This window comes from Buteo buteo, chromosome 2, assembly GCF_964188355.1.
Source record: "Buteo buteo chromosome 2, bButBut1.hap1.1, whole genome shotgun sequence".
Classification (NCBI taxonomy): domain Eukaryota; kingdom Metazoa; phylum Chordata; class Aves; order Accipitriformes; family Accipitridae; genus Buteo; species Buteo buteo.
Genome location: NC_134172.1, coordinates 57,810,495 through 57,833,366, shown reverse-complemented (window position 1 = coordinate 57,833,366; position 22,872 = coordinate 57,810,495). Strand labels below are relative to the sequence as shown.

Sequence of the window (22,872 nt, the reverse complement as noted above, 5' to 3'; positions counted from 1 at the left end):
TGAACTTTAGTCTTTAAAACGTGTGAACGCAAGCACAGTCTATGGGATACTCAAAATGGGCTATGCTCTTAAACATCACCATAGGAATGAAAAAAAAACAACCCCAAAGACACTAACCTCTATATCTGTTTGAAAGTTAAAGAGGTCTATTCTTTGCCAATTGCTTCCATCCAGAGCTAAAACATTCCATGCCTACAGAAAACAAATACAGTTTATTTATTACCTCCGCTGCCTGCTCCCTTCATTTTCCTCTCAGCAATTCAAACATAACAAACTCAAATATAACAATATACACAATTTCAGGTAGCATTTTTTTAAAAGAAATATAACTGTAGATATTAGTAGTCATACAGCACCAACTACTTAAAAACATAGAATTTGTGGAAATGAATCTCAAATCTCCTGAATGAATTGCACTTCAAAGGCTAACTTACATTCATAAAACATGCAGGAAAGGAAGAAATTAAACATAAAGTATGTACATGGATGCAGCAAGATTTAACCATCCATTTTTTAAAAAGTTTTTGTAAATTTGTCTAATAAGTTACTTTTGCTAGATCTATATGGAGAAAAGTAGCTGCAAATGAGATTCTTTCCAATAAAACCACAGTTCTTCAACCTCACTATTCTGAGAGGAACAGCAACCTTTCAGAAAACTGCTGACTTTCCACTGTTAGGATCAGGCCTTTCCTTTACACATGCTAAGTTACATGTACGTGTTTGAGAATTTGTCCTTCAATGTCAAAGCAATAATTGTTCAAAGTAAAACAAAATAAAAGTGCCAGAGAAACACAAATATGCTCAGAAAAACAGAAAAAGGAATACCACATTCAACTGATAGGTAGTTCTGAGAGAAAAATACAACTTATTCAATCACTTCGGTTTTCTTCCACTGTTTTCTAGGCTTTAGCTGAAGGTTCTAACAAAACCTGATGTTAGTTGACTCACAAAACTTACTGAAGTTACAAGTCAGAGTGATATGGGTATAGGAATGAACCAGTTACACACTTAATTATACAGTAAAACAAGCAAAAAGACCCCAATAAAAACAACAAGCAAACAAAACAAAACCTAATCCTCATTAAGAGAAGGAAGAAAAGCATGAAATAAAAAAGTTCTTTCATGTTGTATAAGAATACACTTCACTGTACACACTTGATGTAGGAACAGAATATTATTCATTTTAATTCAAGAAAAAAAAAATCAAGACGAGCTAAACATAAAAGCTAACTTAACATGCTTTCTATTATCTTCTGTGTGCCTTTTCCCTCTACTGGTAGTCCAGCTACTTAACACCTTTTGTCCTTGGCAAGCAAACTATGGATGTACTTCTTAAACACATGGTGCACATTAACTTAACTACATGGAATTTTAAGCAGAAAATGCGTCTGAAAAATAGTGTTATACAGCCACATGCTTTATAAAAAGCAAATGCCATCATGCCAAACTGGGCTTAATCCTTTCTCCAGATATAGACCATACACGACTGGATATCTTTTCCATAGCCTTTAAACATTAGTCCAGTACATAGCAACTAAGTCCACATCTGACTGCAAAACTAGACCCACTGTTTATTTGTTTTAATACAGAAAGAGACTGAGAGAACTATTTGATTACAGGAAGCAGATTGCCGTAAAGCCCATGATTTGCACGTAATTAAGTGAATAGCATCCCAAAGAACAACAAAAAACCCAAACAGAAATACATACCTTGGAAACCTGTGCACATCGACACAAAGTAACTATGTCCAAGAAAGAAAATATTCTGGGAAGAAAGGAAAAGAACAACAATTAAAATGTTTTATTTCAAATTCAGACTAATACATTAATTCACACTTCTGTACTTCTCCGGAAAGACACCAGTTACACAAGCAGCAAGTTAAATAAAAGTGTTTTTTAAATGCAAGTGTTTTACCAAATTATTTTGTTTATTAAGACTTAAGGAATAATATTATAGCTATCATCTAAAGACAGTCAACACCAACATATTAGAACCAGCAGGTGCTTCTTCTGAAAATCTATTTTCTGTTTCCTCCTCCTTACTACCCAAACATGCATGAGTGATAACAAATTCTTTTTTCTTCTTTTTAATTCAGAGAAACTAGCTTATATACCTTTAATTGTGCTACAATTAAAGAAGTAACTTACACAAATACAGGTGAAGATTTCAGAGGCTGGTGAAGAGTAAGAAATGGAAAAACAACACATACATAAATCAAAGTTCAAGAATCTAAGTACTAACACAAAGAACAATGACCCAAATGTCTAAAGGGGTTTCACAGTGACTACCAAGTCTAACACAGTCAGTATCTTTTTTTAATTCACTCTACAAGAAACAACTGCAACTGAAAATTTACTATTACTATTCTCATCACAGAACCAATTCCTCAAGGCTGCCAACTCTTAATAGTTTTCTGAAAGAAATTTTTCACTGTCAAAATGAATTTTGCTAAATACCATTTCCAAACAACAATGAAATTGGGTCAAAGGATGTCCTCAGGAAAAAAAAATTTAAAAAAAAATCATTAGCTTAAGCATAAAATACAGATCCTATTCCAAAATCATTTTCTATTACAGAGAACGATATGAAATATATGAAAGATGTTACTGTAATTCACATATAAACTGCTACCTGCTCACCAGTGAACTTTTTCAGTCATCAAAACAATCAACAGTAATAATAACAATTTCATCTTACAGTGAGATGTTAACACTGAGGAGCAAACAACTGTAAGAGATGCTGAATTTAATCATGTAAAATTGTTTACTATTTTCCAAGTAGAGATCTGAAGCTAGAGCTTGAAATGGATACCCACATCTTAAGCGCTGTGATTTTTAGCTGTGGCAAGAATCAAAAATGTAATGTAAGTTAATGGAAATACTTCTTAAACAAAACAGTCTTCTGGACATTTGTTACGATTACTTCAGATATTAGTTTTCCAATATTTCATTAACAGAGGAAAATATTTTCTCTTTTTCACTGTACAATAATACATTTTCTTAAAAAACTATTAGCCATGCAAACAGAAGGACATTCTCAGAAGCTATGAAACAATTTATAAAACCCTGTTGATAACATTTATTTTGATAGCATCTATTTTGTAATCTGAATACCCATTCTGAGGTCTGCCCACTTTAAGGTACTCAGCAGCATTTCATGCACAAAGTACACATTTAATGTGCTCAGCAAGATTGCTGGACTGTTCAGATGAGCACTGAAAACGTTCTCTCTCAAGAGCAGCATTTATACCAATAACCCACCATGAACCCTCTTCTGTGGTCACCTTTACCCCCTGCCATGAGGCAAATGGCTGAGGATGAGGATGTGGAGATCATGCTAGAGAGCTGCAAAAGCTTCTTGGCTTGTAGAAGCTTCCTCATAGTACCACTGTATGAGTGGAATCAGCAGGTGATCTCAAATTTACAGAAGCAAAAGCACAAGAGACAGACTTCTATGTTACTTGTAATAAAAAAAGGAAGGGTTGTGACGATCCATTTAATGACACAATACTCTTGCCTAAATGAAGAACATGACATGCTTTAGAAGTGATGTATCAAGTTCTACTGAAATAAGAAACAACAGAAGAAATTCTAAGATGTTGAAGAAAGGGTATTTCATACACCCCCAATACTCTTAGTTGTCTGGCAGTCTGTCTTCACGTTTGATTGTTTATTGCTGTTAAGAGATTAATGTTGATGCGTGATTTCTGCTAAAAAAGTAAATTAAAACTAAATGCAGAACAAATGTGTTTATTTTTGCTCCATTCTTGTGATGCGTTGACCCTGGCTGGATGCCAGGTGCCCACCAAAGCCATTCTACCACTCCCCCCGCCTCAGCTGGACAGGGGAGAGAAAATATGACAAAGGGCTTGTGGGTCGAGATAAGGACAGGAGAGATGACTCACCAACTACCGTCACGGGCAAAACAGACTTAACTTGGGGAAAATTAACTCAATTTATTACCAATCAACCAGAGTGGTGTAATGAGAAATAAAACCAAATCTCAGAACACCTTCCCTCCACCCCTCCCTTCTTCCCGGGCACAACTTCACTCCCACATTCTATACCAAGCCCCCCCCAGTGGCACAGGGGGATGGGGTTTACGATCAGTTCATCACACGTTATTTTCTGCTGCTTCATCCTCCTCAGGGGGAGGACTCATCACACTCTTCCCCTGCTCCAGTATGGGGTCCCTCCCACAGGATACAATCCTCCACGAACTTCTCCAATGTGGGTCATTCCCACGGGCTGCAGTTCTTCACTAACTGCTCCAGCATGGGTCCTTTCTATGGTGTGCAGTCCTTCAGGAGCACACTGCTCCAGCGTGGGTCCCCCACGGGGTTACAAGTCCTGCCAGAAAATCTGCTCCGTGGGCTCCTCTCCACAGATCCGCAGGTCCTGCCAGGAGCCTGCTCCAGCGTGGGCTTCCCATGGGGTCACAGCCTCCTTCGGGCAACCCATCTGCTCTGGTGTGGGGTCCTCCACGGGCTGCAGGTGGATATCTGCTCCACCGTGGACCTCCCTGGGCTGCAGGGGGACAGCCTGCCTCACCATGGTCTTCACCATGGGCTGCAGGGGAATCTCTGCTCCAGCACCTGGAACATCTCCTCCCCCTCCTTCTTCACTGACCTTGGGGTCTGCAGGGTTGTTTCTCTTACATGTTCTCACTCCTTTCTCCGGCTGCCGTTTTCCGTCCCAGCAACTTTTTTCCTTCTTAAAAATGTTATCACAGAGGCATTACCACTATCGCCAATTGGCTCAGCCTTGGCCGGTGGTGGGTCCATCTTAGAGACGGCTGGTATGGGCTCTGTCAGACACAGGGGAAGCTTCCAGCAGCTTCTTACAGAAGCCACCCCTGTATCCCCCCCCCCCCCAAAACCTTGCCACACAAAGCCAATACAGACCTCTTCAAGACTTTTCACCCCTAGGCACAAACCACTCCAGACGCATGCCTCATGAGTTTGGCCTTGGGGATCTTTCAATGTTAACAGTACCTGCAGCACGCATGAGCTTCATGTCAAAGGCACAAAGGGTCATACAAGCTCACAGTTCCTCAACTCCTTTATGGTAAACTTGTATTTTGCTAAAGCCTAACTTCCAGAAAAGGATCTATTCTTGATTTGAAAGCCTTCAAGGGATGGAAAATCACCACCTTCTCTGGTAGTTTGTTCCACTAGTTAATCACTCTGTTAAAATGTTTGCCGTATTTCCAAGGTCAATGTCTCACTCTCAGCTTTATGCTTTTTCTACTTTTCTTCACCAAAGAGTGCTTTAGCAGTTAGTACTTTCTCCTCATCAAGTTTTAAAGGCACTTATCAGGCTATCGTTAATTCCTCTTTTCAACAATCTTTTTCTTTAGTTCTTTCAATCTCATTTTCTCTGCACATTCTTCATTTTTCCAGCATGTTTCTTCAAATCTAGACATCAGCAGCATTAAAAAATTTATTAGTATCAACAAAACTGTACACAGACATAAAGTATGATTTCACCACCCCCATTTTCAGAGCTATTTCAGGCCACTGTAACAGCCTTTTTGACACAGCATCAGACAAGAATCTTACAGTATCTTACCCATTTCACCTTCACATCCTCTTCTGGGATTACACGCTCCAGGCCACAGCTCTTTCTCTAGTATTCCCCAGTCCTGTATATCTATCCACGTAAAACTAATCTGTAAAATTAATCTTGTTTGAACACACCCCACACCCCCCCATTTATCATGTTATTCGGACTTCCTTAGGAGTGCCTTGTCTTCACAGTAGTTTACCACTACAGTTCTTTTTGTGTCATCTATAACTTTTATCTCCAGTGACTTCTGAAGCAGTGATTTCCAAAGCATTGAATTAAAGCCCTGTAGGCCTACCTGTCAATTGCTGCAACAACTATCAATCCTGAATCCCTTTAACATGCACTACTAATACGCTGCACACACAGAGTGCTACTTCTAAAATGAATAGGTCAAATGTTAAAGTCAAATGCCTCAGTAGAAACATGTAATTTTGGTTGTTAAAGGCAACCAATTGCTTAATTGCAGAGAATGATATTGCCCAATCACTTATTTTCCAGAAAACCACAACAACTGCCAGTTATATTCCCCTCTCTCAATTTTTTATCAAACAAATCTACGGTGAGTTTTTCTACTGCATACTGAATATGAGGCTGAGATTTCTGGTCATCTCTCCCTTGCCTAGGTAAAAGTGTTACAGTCAGGATTCATATTCTTCTAGTCTTCTGGAATTTTCTTGATACCCAAAACTCAACCTAAGAGGGCCACAAACCTCCTAAGTCACCTTTTTAAGGCATTTTCACAGCAATTTGTATGGTCCTGCCAACTACAAGAAGTTATGATCTACAATCTCTATCATCTTCCCATGTATTTCCACACATGCTTCATTATTCCTGTGTGCTATAAACAGACTGTCCTGTGTCTTTCCAAACACAGAGATGGCTGACTCCTAATATTTTGTTTCCCTCCCCATGGAGCCACGGAAAGAAAAAGCTATTTCTCAAAACCTCAACACTGTACAGCATACCACCTACAGAGTGAGAAATCAAACTGCACAAGAGTCAAACTGCTTCTCTCTCGCCTTTGTAAGGCCCTTCCAAATTTGATCATGTAAGGAATAAGCTTTGCAGTAATGGCCTGGCAATGACTCATTTTAAGTATTTTGATACAATACTATATGGATTGATAACAAGTGGATAACAAAATGCAGACAGTAAGTACCACACACGCATACTGTGACTTCCTGGAATTTTTGGCCCAAACCCCAAAATTTGGTATGACAGAAATGCCCAATAATTTCTAAAAAGCTTCAGCAATAACATAAGTTAGGGGTTTTTTTAATAACCAACTTGTGAATGGAATTGTATTTCAGAACTGCTGTTTTTCACATCTTTTAAATCTATACTGGTTTTGCACACAAAGAATGGTGACAAACTATCAAAATGAAAAACAAAATAGTAAGAACGAGAAATGCCTGACTGAAGACAGCACATCATCTAGATAATCTGCTCAGAAGATCCTTTCAACTTTACCACACCATCAAGTTTGTCATGTCTTCCCCATTTTAGACTATGAACTTCTTAAGGATGGAACTTCATTAGTGATTTGTACAATTCCTTGCATAGCAAACCTGCTCTCAATGAAAGTCCTTTACATGCTATTAGAATGTAAATGCAATTCGGAAGATTAAAGCCTACACATGTGAAAAGGTACCACAGAGAGACAAAGTACAGCTTTCACAGATTTGATTCTCCCCTTTTAGCAGGTTTTTCTCAGAATTTTCTGGAAAAATGCCCAAGCATACTCTGTTAACAAGCGACAGGGGAAAAAAGCATCAGCCACTCTCAGTCCACTACTAATTTCCTTTGAACGCACAGTCATGAAGTCTCACAACGACCATAGAAGCTGTCTTGTATTTCTCCTAAAACTTCATAGTCAGTAAATACAAAACATTATTATGATTCTTTATCTCTGGAAAGTTTCTCTTCTCCCTTTGTCCGTCATTTTACTAAACACTACTGAGGTACAAGGCATCTCACCATTAGTCCAGCAGTATGTACAAACACTACAATAAAAATATGCAGGCTAGAAAACACACAGATAAGCTGAATAATTCATAGCCATGATCTGTAACAGTAGAATTTTGCATGCATAAATTTTTATCTATATGATTAAATTAAGAATGCTAGTGTTGGTGTACTTCCAAACTTCACCTACTTTGCAGGTAGGAACCTGCTCCATTGGTAAATTCCAGTAATACCTTATTCAATAAAACCACATAATAATACTTGTCTTGGAAATGTAAATGGTAAAATTAAAAGCTTAAGGAGTCTGACTATTTTCTATTAAAAAAAAAAAGTATCTTTTGGCTCATTTCTGTCAGGCTCGTTTTCAGCAGCATGTCACAAAAGGCTGACAAACACCAATTTCTACATGAAGCATGCATCCACTGACTCATCTAATGCTTGACTTTCCAGGTCAATTATTAAAACAAATCCCTCTTTACTAGGGATGTGCTACTCTGTGAAGTAAAGCACATAAACTAGAAACTGTGAGACACTCCAAAACTTTCCAGTAACTTTTACTCCTACAATTTCCACTTGTAAACTACTCAAGCTAAGATGCCTTTCTCAGCAGATACACACAGCAAGTCTTTCAATAACAAACATGGCACCAAAAACCATTTCTTTACAAGCCAAACCTCCTTTTCTTTTGCCAAGATGCTTATTACTACACAGTCCTTACATAAGTATTAGCAATAGCAAAAGAACAGGCTGTCTACAGGATGCCCAACATCTATTTTCAGTTGAAACAGAAGTCAGCTTTCTCTACAAACAATCAGCTCTGCTGGATTCATTTTACAGTTATAGCACAGCATCTAACTTTTTATGGCCTATACATTTCTCTCAAGACAAGTGGATCATATTACTCACTCCTTAAAAAAATAAATTTTACTTATTTGTAAAAGTATGACCATATGTAACAAAACAGTAATATTTTCAGTACCTAATTCTCTTAGTATCTGAAACAAAATGCCCAACAATAAATTCAAGAAGGGCCACTCCTGTTTAATTTACCGTCAAACATACAGAATACAGCAACTACATTACATGGTAATTTCTTTTACAGGGTCAATTATATAGCTGATACAACTACATTATGCAAATCATAAAGTAACTTTAGTCTGAAAATGAAATCCAGAAGACAGCACATGAATGTATCCCTGTTGCATTTTTGTTTTGTAGCTATTCAGATATTATGGATGCGTAATGCAACTTAAAAGGTCATATTTTTGTAACCTTTTAGAAGCTGAGTAAAAGAATAGAACACAAAACCTAAATATAGTAAGCGCCCAAGAAAAGTTCGAGCCATGAAGCAGATTTTATCTAATGTTTCACAAGAAGTCAGATGCATGCTACAATCTGTTTCAGCATCCTTGCTTAGCTCTGTTTCACTCAAAGTAGCTGGTGACCTAACAATTTTAAGGAATCGCCCATTGCATTGGTTATCCTGATTCATATAATGGCAAGACTCAAGAATCTTAAGAAGAAAAACTGTAACAACCGTTATTAAAGTCTTTAATAATACTAGTTAGGAATCTCACTGGAGTGCTTCCAAAAGGGAAGCTGAAGTAGAAAGTTTCGGAATCCTTTCTTTGCTATTTGTCTTTTTTGTTTTTTAAATAAAAATCATCTTTCTCCTTTCCAAACACAATATTCATTAAAGACCAAATAGTATGTTTCAAACAAAATGATGAGGCAAGTCACGTGCTTTACCTAGAAATGAAGTGGTAACAAGCTAAGAGGACTCCCAATACCCCTACACTCGTCTTTCATGCACGTTAACATCTCCACAACATCCTTCATGCTTTCCTAAAACTGGAATATTTGTAGAGGGGGATGATCCAGATTTCTAACTTTAAAAGCTCCATGGATTGTCCAGTTTAATCACTTCTTGTAAGTGCTGCATGAGTGACATTATTCTGTAATTTCTAGAAGCCTGCATGTTGCAGCTTGTATGCTTCCCTAACTTTATTAGCAGGATTTTTATCAAAGTATTAGCTATAGATGCTCTTATTTAGAGCATAGGTGCTTTTTTTTGGGGGGGGCAATCAACCAACAGACAGAATTCTGTAAGGAAAAAAAATGAGTCTCAGCTGAAGATTTCCAATTTACAGAAAAGCAGTTGATAAATGAGAAATGAACTACTACTTATGGACAGGCAGGAATCTATGAGAGGAGACACAGCCTGGGGAGGATACCTCATGCACCCATACAGGCTGGGGGCCACCTGACTCAAAAGCAGCTTTGCAGAAAAGGAGTTGGTGGTTCTGGTGAGCACCGTGTCAAACATGCCTCAAAAGAGGTGGTTTGAGGGGGGGATCTTAATAGTGCATATAAATATCTGACAGGAGGGAGTAAAGATGGCAAACTCTTCCCAGTAGTGTCCAGTGACAGAAAAGAAGCAATAGGCACAAACTGAAATTTGAGAAATTCCACTTAGAAGAAAAACTTTTTTTTTTTCTGGGAGTGTTGTCAAACACCAGACCAGGTTGACCAGAGTTTATCAAGTCTCTATGCTTTGAGATATTAAAAACTCGACTGGACAATGCCAAGAACAACCCTGCTCCAGATGACCCTGCTTTCAGCAGGGGAGTTGGACTAGATCTCCAGAGTTCACTTCCTACCTCACCTATTCTATAATTTTTTGAATATAAATTTTATTTTATGAAGTGATTTTATGAAGTACAAATTTTGCAACTATAAGACATCTTATTAAATAAAAGCAGTTAGCCTAATGATTAGTTCAGAGTGGTTTAACTTGCAGCCCACGCTCCCACTCCAACCTGCTGGCCATTCCAACTATCCTACAGTCTATTTTCTCCCCACAAGTGAAAGGATTATATAGTTTGGGCACCAAACAGCCAAAAATCAACTATACCCTCCCTGCACGCTAGTGACTTGGAGGAGATGTAGAAAAATAACATGATGTGCTGATGATATACAGCCTAGGGATGCTCCATAAACAATGACTGCTACAGCCATAAAGGTTATGGAAACCTTGGTTAGTTGCTGGACTAGGGCTTGGTAGACTTGATCCAACTTGTAGCTCTACTACTGGCCTGGAGGATGACCTTGAACAAAAGGCTTCTCTTCCCAATACCTGTGTCTGCATCAGGAAGACACAGATAAGAAAACTCACCTCTTCCATAAATACTTCCAGAGTTACAGACAAAAAAAAGAGTGTAAGTATTTGGTATTGTTATTTAAACTGTTTAGCATCAATATTCAACAAAATGAAAAAAATATTTTTTTTGGTAGGAAGTTAAAGAGTATCTTTTGAACTGCCTTTTTATTCTGATGGCACGTTTTGCACTGAATGAGGAAGAACATTTCCCCCTCTGCCTCCCAAAGCTCCATATAAAAAGCATGACTTCTTTATATCACTCATACTTCAGAACATTTGGCTTTGATAATTTGTTAATCAAGAAACTGAATTTAAATAAGACTCCAGTTTCAAGGTAATAAAGCTCTAAATGGAATTAAATCTTCATTAAAGAACAGATTCTAAAGGGAAACTTAATAGCAAATAAAAGGAAAACAAAATGAAACAAAATAAATGGTAAAGTATGATTCCAAGAGTTGTGTAAGTCATTGCTATATCCCCTTTAGCTGTTACTCCCGCTCCAAATGCTCGTTATTTACTTTTGTTTGTTCCAGTATGACTAATCCTTTGTCACAAGCATGTTCTTACTGAGAAATAATATCTAACGAGGTAATGCTGAAGCACTCCATTTATAAGGAAGTCCCAATTGTTCAAGCAGAAACATTAAAGAAAGTATTTCCTTTTCAAAATTCACAAATCTTACTCAGCACCTTGACAAAAAAAAAAAAGTCTTCCATTCCCAAATCTCCTCTTCTTCATTAACACAGTATGCAAGGGCACCAGCGTGCGATTTTCTGCTTGTGTTCTTAGAGCCTCTCACATTTTTAAAGGAATTCCATCTGAAACATCTCTGCCCGAAACATTCCATTTTAAGCTTACTTTTGCATTTGTTTGTGAACAAAACCAAATCACTTAAACATATTAAATAGAGGATGGCAGCTACCTACTCCAATTTCAAATGGCCAAACTTAATTGATCATGTAATCATTTGCAAATGTTCAGCATCTCATACAAAGAAGGCAGAAAATGTGTTCAAAGCACTGACTGGTGAGACAAAGAACTGAAAAATATAAACTTACAACTGGAACTGATCTTGGTAAGAATTTCATAAGCAGACAAACAATACATGTAGCAGTGTAAAAAAAGGTCAACATAAGACCTTTTCCATATTCTGAAGGGGGTACGCTGACCATCAAGCTATTGGTCGAGTCTTTAGTTTTCTCAGACAGAGCACAAGTTCTGTCCTGAATTTGAGGTAAGTCACCAGAAAGTTTTAAAACCCATTCCCTCTTCAGAATAATTGGAAAATTTTCTAACAAAAGCTGATTAATCAGAAAATTGCAACTTGTTGCATTCTCAATGTATATTTGAGGTTAGATAAACTACCTTGAAGGCTGAAGGTACAGAGAAACTAAACGACTACCCATTTTAACATTGGGTAAATCATACTAAAACAAATAAAAACAGTATTGGTAGTGTAATATTATTTAACAATTGCTGCTAAAGCATGTAAGAATTCTGAAAACAGCCAGTAAGTCTTAAATAGTCCTAAAGAATTATAAATCTATTATTTCCCTGGCTAAAGATCAAAGCATTTAATCACCTTCCAGAGGCTTTATCTTGTGCATGACCTGTACCTGTGGTTCATTCTGATCACTTGCTCAGTTAGTTTTCTGATCATTTTTTTGGAGGTAAGGACCACTGGAAATGAGTATATGACTCCACAGGAGTGAGTCTGGATTTGATATTATGCTGTTATCAGTCCCATTGTTCTTGCTTGCTTCCCATCAATGTTAGTCTCCTTATTTCTAGTTAACAAATATGTTTCCCTTACCCTTATGTAAACAAGTTTTCTATATGGAGTAGTTAGTGCAAGATGGGAGCATTGTAGCTGCCCTGCACTAATTCCTTGGACACATGTATTTCAGGCATGCTAAATCAAAGGACTTTCATTACGTAAAGTAAGTTACTTGTACAAGGTACTATTAGACTTCCCTTTACAGAAACTATAGATTTTTGTAAATATACAGAAAGGAATTAAGTTTTACTTTTCATAAGCAACTCCTATACAATTAATGTGGTTCATAATCTGTATGAATGCAGTTCATGACTTATATCAATTTGGTTGTTTCTGATTCTAAATAGCTATATTGTTATTGCTTGGCAGACTACTATAGAGGACTTGAGAGATGCAAAACATGGTCTAAAAATCAAAATATAAGACTGCATGTGCATTATAAAACTGGAATGTTTTCCTGAGATTGTCAAACACTGAACAGCAGTCTTTGCTACTCAGGGTGAAATACTGCTGTATTTAATTATACAAATCTTTGAAATGGGGAAAATTAATCATGTTTGAGATGATATATCCCCCCCCCCTTCAAAAATACATGCATTGTTTGTCTGTTTACAAAATTCCTACCAACTGAGAACAGTTCCGGATACAAGTTTATATTTTTCAGTGCTTTGAATCACCAGTCAGTACTTTGTACACCAAGACACAGCAGCCAAATTTTACAGCAGTTGTGGGCCATTTAAGTACCTACAGTACCTAGCTAAGAAATACCAATAGCATTATGACAATTTCTTGTTGTAACCCTTGCTATATTCCTTTTTTATTTCCCCCACGGTTAAGCTCAGAGATGGTAAAGCATCACTTCAAATTTACTAAATACTATGTTTGACTTCACCAATGTTAAGCTTCTGGTAATTTTTCTTCTTTACAATAACGAACACACTACAAGCTGAGCAAAAAGCAGTATGCAGTAATAAAAACAAGGAATAGAAACATGAAAACATATATAATACTTCATTAGCCCACTCACAAGCTGCATATTCTGGCATACAAGAAAAGCTGCTGCTGGAACACAACTCCTGGGTTCCTCTCCTAATTTGAGTCCCAAAACTTTGCTTATCCTCTTTTAAATCTGACTGAGGACTCAAAATTTGAGTCTGATGACTAAGACCTATTATTCAAGTAGATGCACCCAGTAAGTATGGTTCATAGCAGAACTCATAATAGCTTCTACATTTGTGGTACAATTTATGAAGTTGATACTTTGTAGGCAGAAAGGAACTGAAAATAGTTGAAGTGGCCAAAAGGAATAAACATCTCTGTTTCTGCAGCTTGCCATTTTTGTGCAAAACCTTACAGCACAGAATATTAGCAGTTAAAACACGAAAGAACAAATGTTGTCTATCCCTGTACATGCCAAAAGTATTGTCTATACCTCCATTTTCAAACATGTATTATTACTCTTTATCAAGCACAAAACAAAGTATTTTTGGAAGCTGTTGAAAAGTCAGAACATTCTAATGTTAATTACATTCTCTTAAGTTTTTTCTGTTTCCAATGCTTTTCAAACTAAATACTGCAACTTTAAAAATCCATTTGTTTTTTCCAGCAATTTACAAGGAAAAAAAGAAAAAGATGACCATCTTCAATGTTGTGAGATCTTACTGGAAAAGTTGTTACCATTAAAATTGCAATAGTCTATCTCTGACTTGATTTCTGATTCTTCTGACAATAGATACACGTTTATTAACTTTAGACAACAACGTAAATCCACAACTAATGTATTGTATAATCAAATTGTGCTTTTCCATAAACACACGGGCTAAGAAAAAAAAATGTTACGATTGTCTGAAAGCATTGTTTAAATTACATTATTTAATACCTCCGCAGGATTCTTACTCAAACATCATACAACTGAGCATTTATTCAACCTTTCACTTCTTGTAATATATAAGAACTGAGGGGAAAGAGCATTCCTTGCCAACTGGCAAATAGCACTGCAATAGCTAACAGGAGTAATCATTTTTCTTTTAGCTTGAACAGTACTACAAATCAAATTTTTTAGAAACAGCCTGTTTCTTCCACAGGAAAAAAAAAATTACTCCAGTATTACAAATAAAAATAAATGCCCATAAACCAGAAAAAGTTACAAATGAAATGCTGCCGCCTCTCCACTCAAGCTATTCTATCTACCTCAAAGCATAACTGATCCCTCCAAACCAGGGTCTTCTTCAAAACCACCACTGCCCATATAGTCAGATATCCCCTTCCTCCTCTGCCCAGTTATCTGCGTCTACTCAAGAAGGAACAAATAATCTCTGGTTTCATATCCTTTCAAATGAGGTTCTTGCCCAAGAAGCTGAGGGTTTCAGTCAATTATGTACAAGTATAGTAGATATTCTGTAGAAAACATGCAATAGACAAGACACCATCCTGAAAACCTTCCAATCTAATTCTGGTTGTAATAATAATATTAATAATAATATAAAGAACTGCAGTATAAGACCAAGGGCTTACTTTGTTCAAATTTAGAGTATGCAACTGTAGCATTAAATGAATAAATTTTAGAGTGGTAATATTTCCTAAGTCTACCATCAGAAAAAGGTATGTCAACTTTAGAGAAAAAAACTGGATTGCTTGTTATAGTCAGATTATGGAAGTTTAAATACTTGATGCATATGAGAACAAAACCAATTCTTGCAATAGAAGAAATTGTGTTTACAAATATTTGGAAGTGAAATGCAACAAGATATTAACCAGTCTTTCCATGTGTCAAATTTTATGTTTTTTTTTAAAAAAAAGAGCTGTAGTGCTTCCCAACAGTTTTCATACCTATCTGATATAAGTAATGAATTAAGTGCATTTGATGACACTTTGACTAGTATTTACTATTCAGTTCCAGCACTGTGAGCAAAATGTTTCCACTGCAGCTGGTTTACTCTCCTTTTAATTAAAAGGTAGACTGCATAGTTAATATAGTAAAAATAATTAGGATATTAATTACACTCAGTGCAGCAATATTTAATCTCTCCTGTCACAACTGTATGGCAAGACAACTTTAAAACACGTTGTAGCACGATCATAAACTGTTTTAGGTGTTGAAAGACATTCAGGCTGAGTCTTACAAAAGCATTTATGTGCAGGAGCATAAAACAAATTCCCCACTGATAATCCTTTAGACGGCCAGGTTTGTGTCCCTAAATTTCCCTAGGTATCTACACTCTGCAGGGATGAGAACTCTGACCCATCCCATCATAACACTCTTAACACACTCTGCCTCTGGCCTTGTGAACGTCTCTGCAGCAGCAGCATTTCAAAAGGAGGTTTACAGAGCATCTTTCCCACTCATACCCTTCCCCTCCATTCCAAAGCCCTGAGAGTCAGCACAATATTGTGGGTGTTGTGAAACGTGGATTTTATTTCTCTCTGGCTACAGGCAGCCCATAACCTGAGTCCTAGCATTCCACATGAGATCATCATGATCTGTACTGAGAAAGCTGACTGTCCCAATTCTATTTCTCAGATCATCAACTCTTCTGGCTACAGCTGCTATGCTATCTTGGTAGATCACTGTGCAATTGCAAAGAGGACATACGTGCACAAGAACTAGATGGTTGGCTGAATCAGTTCTGTGTATGCTTGGCCTAAGCTATTTAATTTCATTGTTCCAGCCCCAGGAAGCCCTTCAATCATGCAAAAGGCTTCTTTAGACACTGCCACGATAGTGTAGTGGCAGTGTCTAGCTGCACCACTTCCTCAGCTGGTCAAATCCAAGGTGAGCCTAAATATCCTCCAAGTTGCTCTGTAAGAAGTTATCTTGAATACAAGAGCTAACAGCTAAGCCACTGGTACTCTCCAATTACTTGCACATGGGTTTCTTCCTTCTCAGTTCTTTAAAAGCTCCTGTATAGTAAGATATATGTTGGAGTAAACATACTGCTCAATGAAACAAACAAGCTACTCCCTATATAACATTTTAAAGAACTTAACCAAATCTGGCATTGGAATACACAATTCAAGAAACCAACACCTAGAAGTTAGATGCAGGAATTCCCACAGTCAACCTCAACACATTAATTAGCATAGACACAATAATTTAGGAATTTAATATCTATATAGCTTCACAGATATTTTCTTTTTATCCTACAATGAAAACTGAGGCATACTACATAATCAATAAGTGCTTTCAAAAGATGTCTTTACTCAGTGCACAATACTTTTCACTGCCTAAACCACATCAACAAATTCTGTTGAATTCCATAAATAGGATACTTAGCATACATAACAGTGAAAAGGACAGTCATTTCCACAGATATCTGGAGAGTCCTACTGCTAGAAAAGAACTGCTTGCAGATTAGCAAAGAATCATAAGGAGGCAGCATATTAAATTGACTTTTATTTTGTGGTTCATGTGTGGCACTGAGTGCAACAAAGCAAAGTTATTAGAATTTCTGTTCAGGGCATCATTCAGTGACACGTCTCTTTTAATCACATTTTCTAAACAGTTCTACAAGTCTAATTTACAACACTGTCACCATATGGAATGAGTATTTCTCAACAAAAATGAAAATCCTTTTAAAATTCAATTCCTTTAACAATGGTCTGCTTCTTTAATAGCACCAAGAGAGCATTGTGATAGTACAGACACTAAAAGAAGTCATAATGTTTAAGAGCACTGTCTTCAGACACAAGATGCAAAATATCATTATTTGAGACATTCTCCCACTTCTAATCAAACAGGAAGCAATGACATACATACAAGCTAACCCAAACATCTCTTTAGTGTATTAAGAAGAAACCATCAGCCCAATTTTAACACTAAAAACTGTAATTGCACCATTATAAGCCAACACCTTCCTCCCCCCTCAAAGAGTGGGCTGTAACAAAACCTGTATGCAGGTACAGAAGACATTGCTGAGCTGGTTCAGTTCCAGCTCTGAAGTGGTCACATCCAGTCAAACAGTATCTCCACATTTGGCAGTTTACACTTTTCTTGACATCAACTTTCAACAAGATGAGAGCGTGAAGGCATCCATCAGTGTCTCAGCCATGGGCTGAACTTATTGATCTTGGTGTGCAGTTAACCCCTGATCTACTTGCACATTGGCAAGCTGATGAAATTTATGACTAGCCGAATGACTACAGTAAGAAAAATCCTCCTGTTGGTTCTACCTTATATAACACAGACTGGCAGTAATGGTAACAGGCAGTGCTTTTCACTGCAGTGACATTTTGAAAGCTTTGAAGTTTAACTTATGTTTTATTTTGTTATAATAAAGTTCATGACATGAAGAGTGTGAACTACGTTAGAGAAAGGATTATAGGCTCTTCAGACAGATAAAACATTGTGCAGTATGGAAGAGCTGACTACTCTGTACACCAAAGCTTTTTGGACATTTTATTTCACTACTTCTTCTAACATGCAAGGAAAAGATCACTACTAAATGACATCTTCCATGGTATAGTATAATTTGAATACATTAAAACAAATTAAGACTAACCAAAAGACAAGTTCGAGACTTCCAAGAATTAAATCAGATATGTTGCTATTTATTTCAAGACAGATTTAAGAATGAATAGTGCTTGATAGCTTGTAAGCCACATAACCAATGTACAATCCCCAGGTTTTTACTCCTTAACACTTGATGTAGAATTACCTTAACAGAAGTTCTTTGGGTAGTTTTTTGTTAATAAGGGCTTCATCATTACTTGAGAAAACCTAGAAACAGAAAGAAAAAACATCATTTAAAAAGACCAACAAGAAAAACAGCTTTTAGAGAGTCTTTTCACCTTCTACTTAGGTGCTTAATTCCTTTAAATTACTGTTGATGTCAAGTTTTCAACATGTTAGTTGGTAATACTATAACATTATTTCAATAAACACAAGAGGGCCACACCCACACACATACCTGCTCTTCTCTAGTGTTAAGATTTAACTGCACAAAAAATTGTGGAGCAACTTAATAATCATTAAACAAGCAATCAGAAGCCATACTTACATCCCATAAAGAATTATTTTAGGCAGTAGTGAAACTTCTAGCCATAGCAAGACACATACAAACATGCACTAGTTATACAGTCCTAAAATTGTCCCATTACAGAAAACAGAAATTGGACACTTTCCAGTTATTCAAGTCCCTTCCTTCACTGCCTACAGTGTAAATACTTTGGCCCAGGTATGTGAATATGGATAAAATATGATAATCTAAAGACTTAAAGAATTTACTGCCACAGATATTACAGCAACTGCTATATAAGCAAGGGAAGCACTACAAGAAAAACCAAAAATACCTCTCACCCAGAACTTCATATTACTAACACATCTCCTAAGAAAAAGAAAGTGGAAAGAATGAAAGAAAACACCCAAGGGAAAAAGCAGGCAATACTAAGATTATATAGGAAAACACTTCTGCAAAAGGAGAAAAGGATCAGTCAACAGTTAAATAGAAAAACTGAACAAAGGAGATATTGACCAGACTTACGACTTGCTGTAAATATTTAGGTTTGAGAAATTTTGCCAGAGCAACACAGCAACACACAAACCAGAAGGGTGAATCAGAATTTAAGGAACCGTGGCATAGACTGGAAGAAGTCAAAGTCACAAGCAATCACTTCCCCTGTAAAGAGAAGACTTTTATGGAGCCCATTTGCTAAACACATTACCAGAAACAAAAGCTAGGAAGAGGGATCCAAAATAGCAGAGAGTTTTCTGAATGCTAAAAGGTAAATATGAAAACCATGCAAAACAGAAACATGAAAAACAACTGGAAGAAACCTTTCCCCTGTCCTTCACTAAGAATATGCTGTTCCTGATTCACACATCAGGATATTACCCCTTGTCCATCCTACCATCAACATATATCACATACTTGGTAACTATCTGCTTTGCTTCTTGGGGGAAAAAAAAAGAAAGAAGAAAAAGTAAGCTCAACAAGAGGTGGTTCTGAAAAAAGGTCAAGCAAAGAATGAAAACAAAGCTGAATACAAGCTTGGCTCTGTCTTCATAAAAAAACAGAGACAGCAGAAAGTACACATCCAGGAATTCTGAAACTATCTCCCTAAGAAGTACTTTAAGATTAGAAAACTTGAATTTCATTCTGGCTGCCGTACAGAACCTTTTATTCTCTTCCAGTACATCCAAGGCTGATTTCAGGACTAACTGCATGCTATTGTTTCTCCATTTTGACACAACAGCAAAAGCCACTTTCTTCACCCACCACCTCTGTGCACATCTAAGAACAAAAAAACCCTGTCAACTTCCAATAGGACCAAGAAGTTTAATCAAGCTTCCCTTTCCTGCAACTGGAGCACCACAATTATTCACCAACTGGTGACTACACACTTTCAAAGTGTAAAACAGCTATGCACATATATTTTAACAGGACAACACTGGTTCCTTCAGAAAAGAGACATTCTTGGCTTTAAGCAGTTCCACATGGCTGACCACAGGTTCAGGTTTGCTCTGGTTCTGCTTCACATCCGATGCCCATTGCTGTTAGTTATTTTCAGCCTTTACTGTATACATCAACACTGTTTTTAGAACTGGTTCACTGCTTCTGAGCTTGGCAATTCATAGATTTATAAATTATCTGCATGCATGCCATTTTAATATTATATGCTACTCACAGTTTGCAGCTTATAGGCTGAAAAAAATTAGTATATATTGGGATAATTTTTTAGGAGAACAGTCAAAACATAGACCTAATTGTGTTTATTGCAGAACTCACTCAGAAAAAGGAGACATACATGCCATCCTCTTAGAACTTAAGATCACTAAAGAGCAAAGTGGGAAAATATTCTTGTGCATTACAGGTTAAAAAAAATTAAATTGCAAAAAAGGAAGTTACCGCTGTGAGAGCACACAAGGTCTGCAGTAAAACAGACAAGTGAACTTAGATCTCATTAATTCTGGTCCAGAATCTGAACATTCAGTATCATAGACCACTAAAAATCCTCTTTTAATCTAATTATTCTATAGTTGCAGATAATTTCTCAAAAGTTACATCATCTAGCATACACTTCCCACTTACGTGCATAAGTATATATTTTTAAATAAAGCTACTTTGCAGACTGCTACTATTTTACATGTGTGCCATCACTTTGCCAGTACAAAAGCTGTTATTATCCATTTTTTCTTTACGCCACAGGTTCCCAGATGTACAGTAACATGGATATATGCTCACTCTGTGAAGGTGACGCAGCATTTAAGATAGTAAGGTACGAGCAAGTTACTATTTAATACAAACAGCTACAATGCATGCAAGACTTTTGAGTATATCCAACTACTCGTCAACTCCTGCATTAAAAAGCCAAATCACTACAAATCATAGCACAGATTTTTGGGAATAGCGAGTATTTTTCTACTGAGGCCAAGCTGAAAATCTAAACCTACAACCAAACTGGCAACTCTGATGGGAAAAGAGCGTATAATCTCTGTAAGTTTATGTGAGATATCTTTAGAATTTTAAATTGGATGGACAAACTATTCTGAATACATGACAGCAGATAAGACCAATACAGTTGCATTTAGGAATCCCAGTTAAAACTTAAAAAAAAAAATAAAAATGCAGCTTTTACTACTGAACATGAGAAGTGTGTGACTTACCCAGCCACACAAAGTACCATGCCTGCTACACAAGTCACAGATGAGGCCACAGATTCGAAGCTGGTTTTCCTCAAACACTAAGTTTTAAGTGTTCTTGTATGCATTAGCTAGAGTTATCATAAAGCATTATTCTTATGGAATAAGAATATTTAGAAAAATGAAAGCATCTCTTTAAAGTACTATTTTACTCTGAAAAAAGTATATCAGCCTCTAGAGTCATACTGCATTTGCATCTCAGAAGATGAGAGGGACTTCTTAAAGGCTCTCCAATGCTAGTTTTCACCCAAATGAAGAACAGCCATGGGATAACCAGGGTAGTCATCTTCTAGATTAACACTTGTAACATGATTTTGAATGTGTGCAAGCAGAGGGAACAGACAGAAGGTGCAAACAGGATAATATATTTATTCTTTGAACATTACCTGATAATCTAAAACTTCCATTAATGAATATAAATACCCTGGGTACACTTATGTATCACCTCTCTGAAGTAAACAATGCCGTTCTTTTTATTTTTTTCTTGATTTTTATCACATAACTTCTAGCTTTTTATTTCTATTTATAAAAACAACACCAAAACCAATGTCAAGGAAGTGTTTGATCACTGTAAAAAATATTCTAATAATCTTGTCAAATATGATTTATTTTTCTTCAGTTACAGATAGTGCTGACAACGACATGCCCTCAAAATACCTGTATGCAATAATACAAAATAACAGTTAAGAATACCATGGATGTAGAAAGAATATCTCTTCTTTCTTTGCTTTTGCATTTCATAGCAAGTTTGACTGTGTTAAAGACAGGGTATCTCAAACTCCAGAAAAGTGTGGGTTTAACTGTATAAAACCCCAAAACACAACAGACAAATCAGTGCACAAGGAAAAAGGACAGGTGAGATCAAACATATGGAATAAATGTTACTCTAAAAACAGCCCTAAATTTCCTGTAAACATAAGAAGAGATACAGAAAATCTCTACATTCTTAAAGGAATTGTGAGAACAAAGAAAACAAAACCCACTAAAGAAAACTGTTAATTGCTTACCACTTGAATCTTGAGCCATTTTTTACATTCCTTCACTGACCTCTCTTGGCGGTATCTTCACTGTACTTTTGAAAGACTGGTTATAATGAGCTAAAAAGGGAGTATTTCCTTAAAAAGTGACCTGATACTTGCTTACACTAAATTTCTTCAGCAACTACACTTACTTTATTTACACAATAAAGAGATTAAAAATATTATCCACTGTGTAAATCTGTCAAATCCAAAAAGACTACCTCCCCATTTTGCTTCCCCTTCCATATTATTAAACATACTAATTGCCACTAGTCCTAGAATATAACTTCTTGGTACACCACAGTTAGCTTGCCACCATTAAAAGCACCACATATTATTTTCTTCTGGTCTAACAGTTAATGATAAAGCTCTCTTGTTTTCACCAGAATTATTGAGCTGAAGAAATCTTCTCTGATGCGAGTTGTGCATTTGTGGTTTCGTACCCAGTCTGGCAAAGAACTGTAGTATGCTCAAAAAAATTCATTTTTCTCTACAAAGAAACAAAGGAATATTCGTTCTGGTTTATCATGATTATCTAAAATATTTAGAAATTCCCTTCAACTAGTATTTCAAGATCAAAATAAGGTTATACTACTAATTTTGTTTATAGTCCTTAGGTTTTTTTTAATGATGTAATTTCGATTGTCATTCAGTCCTCTATGGAAGAGGACTATTTTCTTTACAGATGAAACAGTTTTGTTAGCAGCTCAGCCATTATGGCTCAGTTCCACAGAAATACTTACGTA

At 36.6% G+C, this 22,872-nt stretch overlaps 1 protein-coding gene across 4 annotated transcripts in view; it reads right to left on the bottom strand.

The window, feature by feature from the left end:
- FBXL2 (F-box and leucine rich repeat protein 2) overlaps positions 1-22,872 on the bottom strand; it is a 56,108-nt gene that overhangs the window by 23,491 nt on the left and 9,745 nt on the right. For 3 of the 4 annotated variants that reach the window (XM_075055935.1, XM_075055959.1, XM_075055952.1), the window contains exons 2-4: positions 18,124-18,185; positions 1,710-1,764; positions 118-192 (exon numbers count right to left, since the gene is read on the bottom strand). In XM_075055935.1, the coding sequence (XP_074912036.1) occupies positions 118-192; positions 1,710-1,764; positions 18,124-18,185 (192 nt within the window). The remainder of the gene's footprint in view (positions 1-117; positions 193-1,709; positions 1,765-18,123; positions 18,186-22,872) is intronic. The other variant, XM_075055944.1, reaches the window with a different exon arrangement.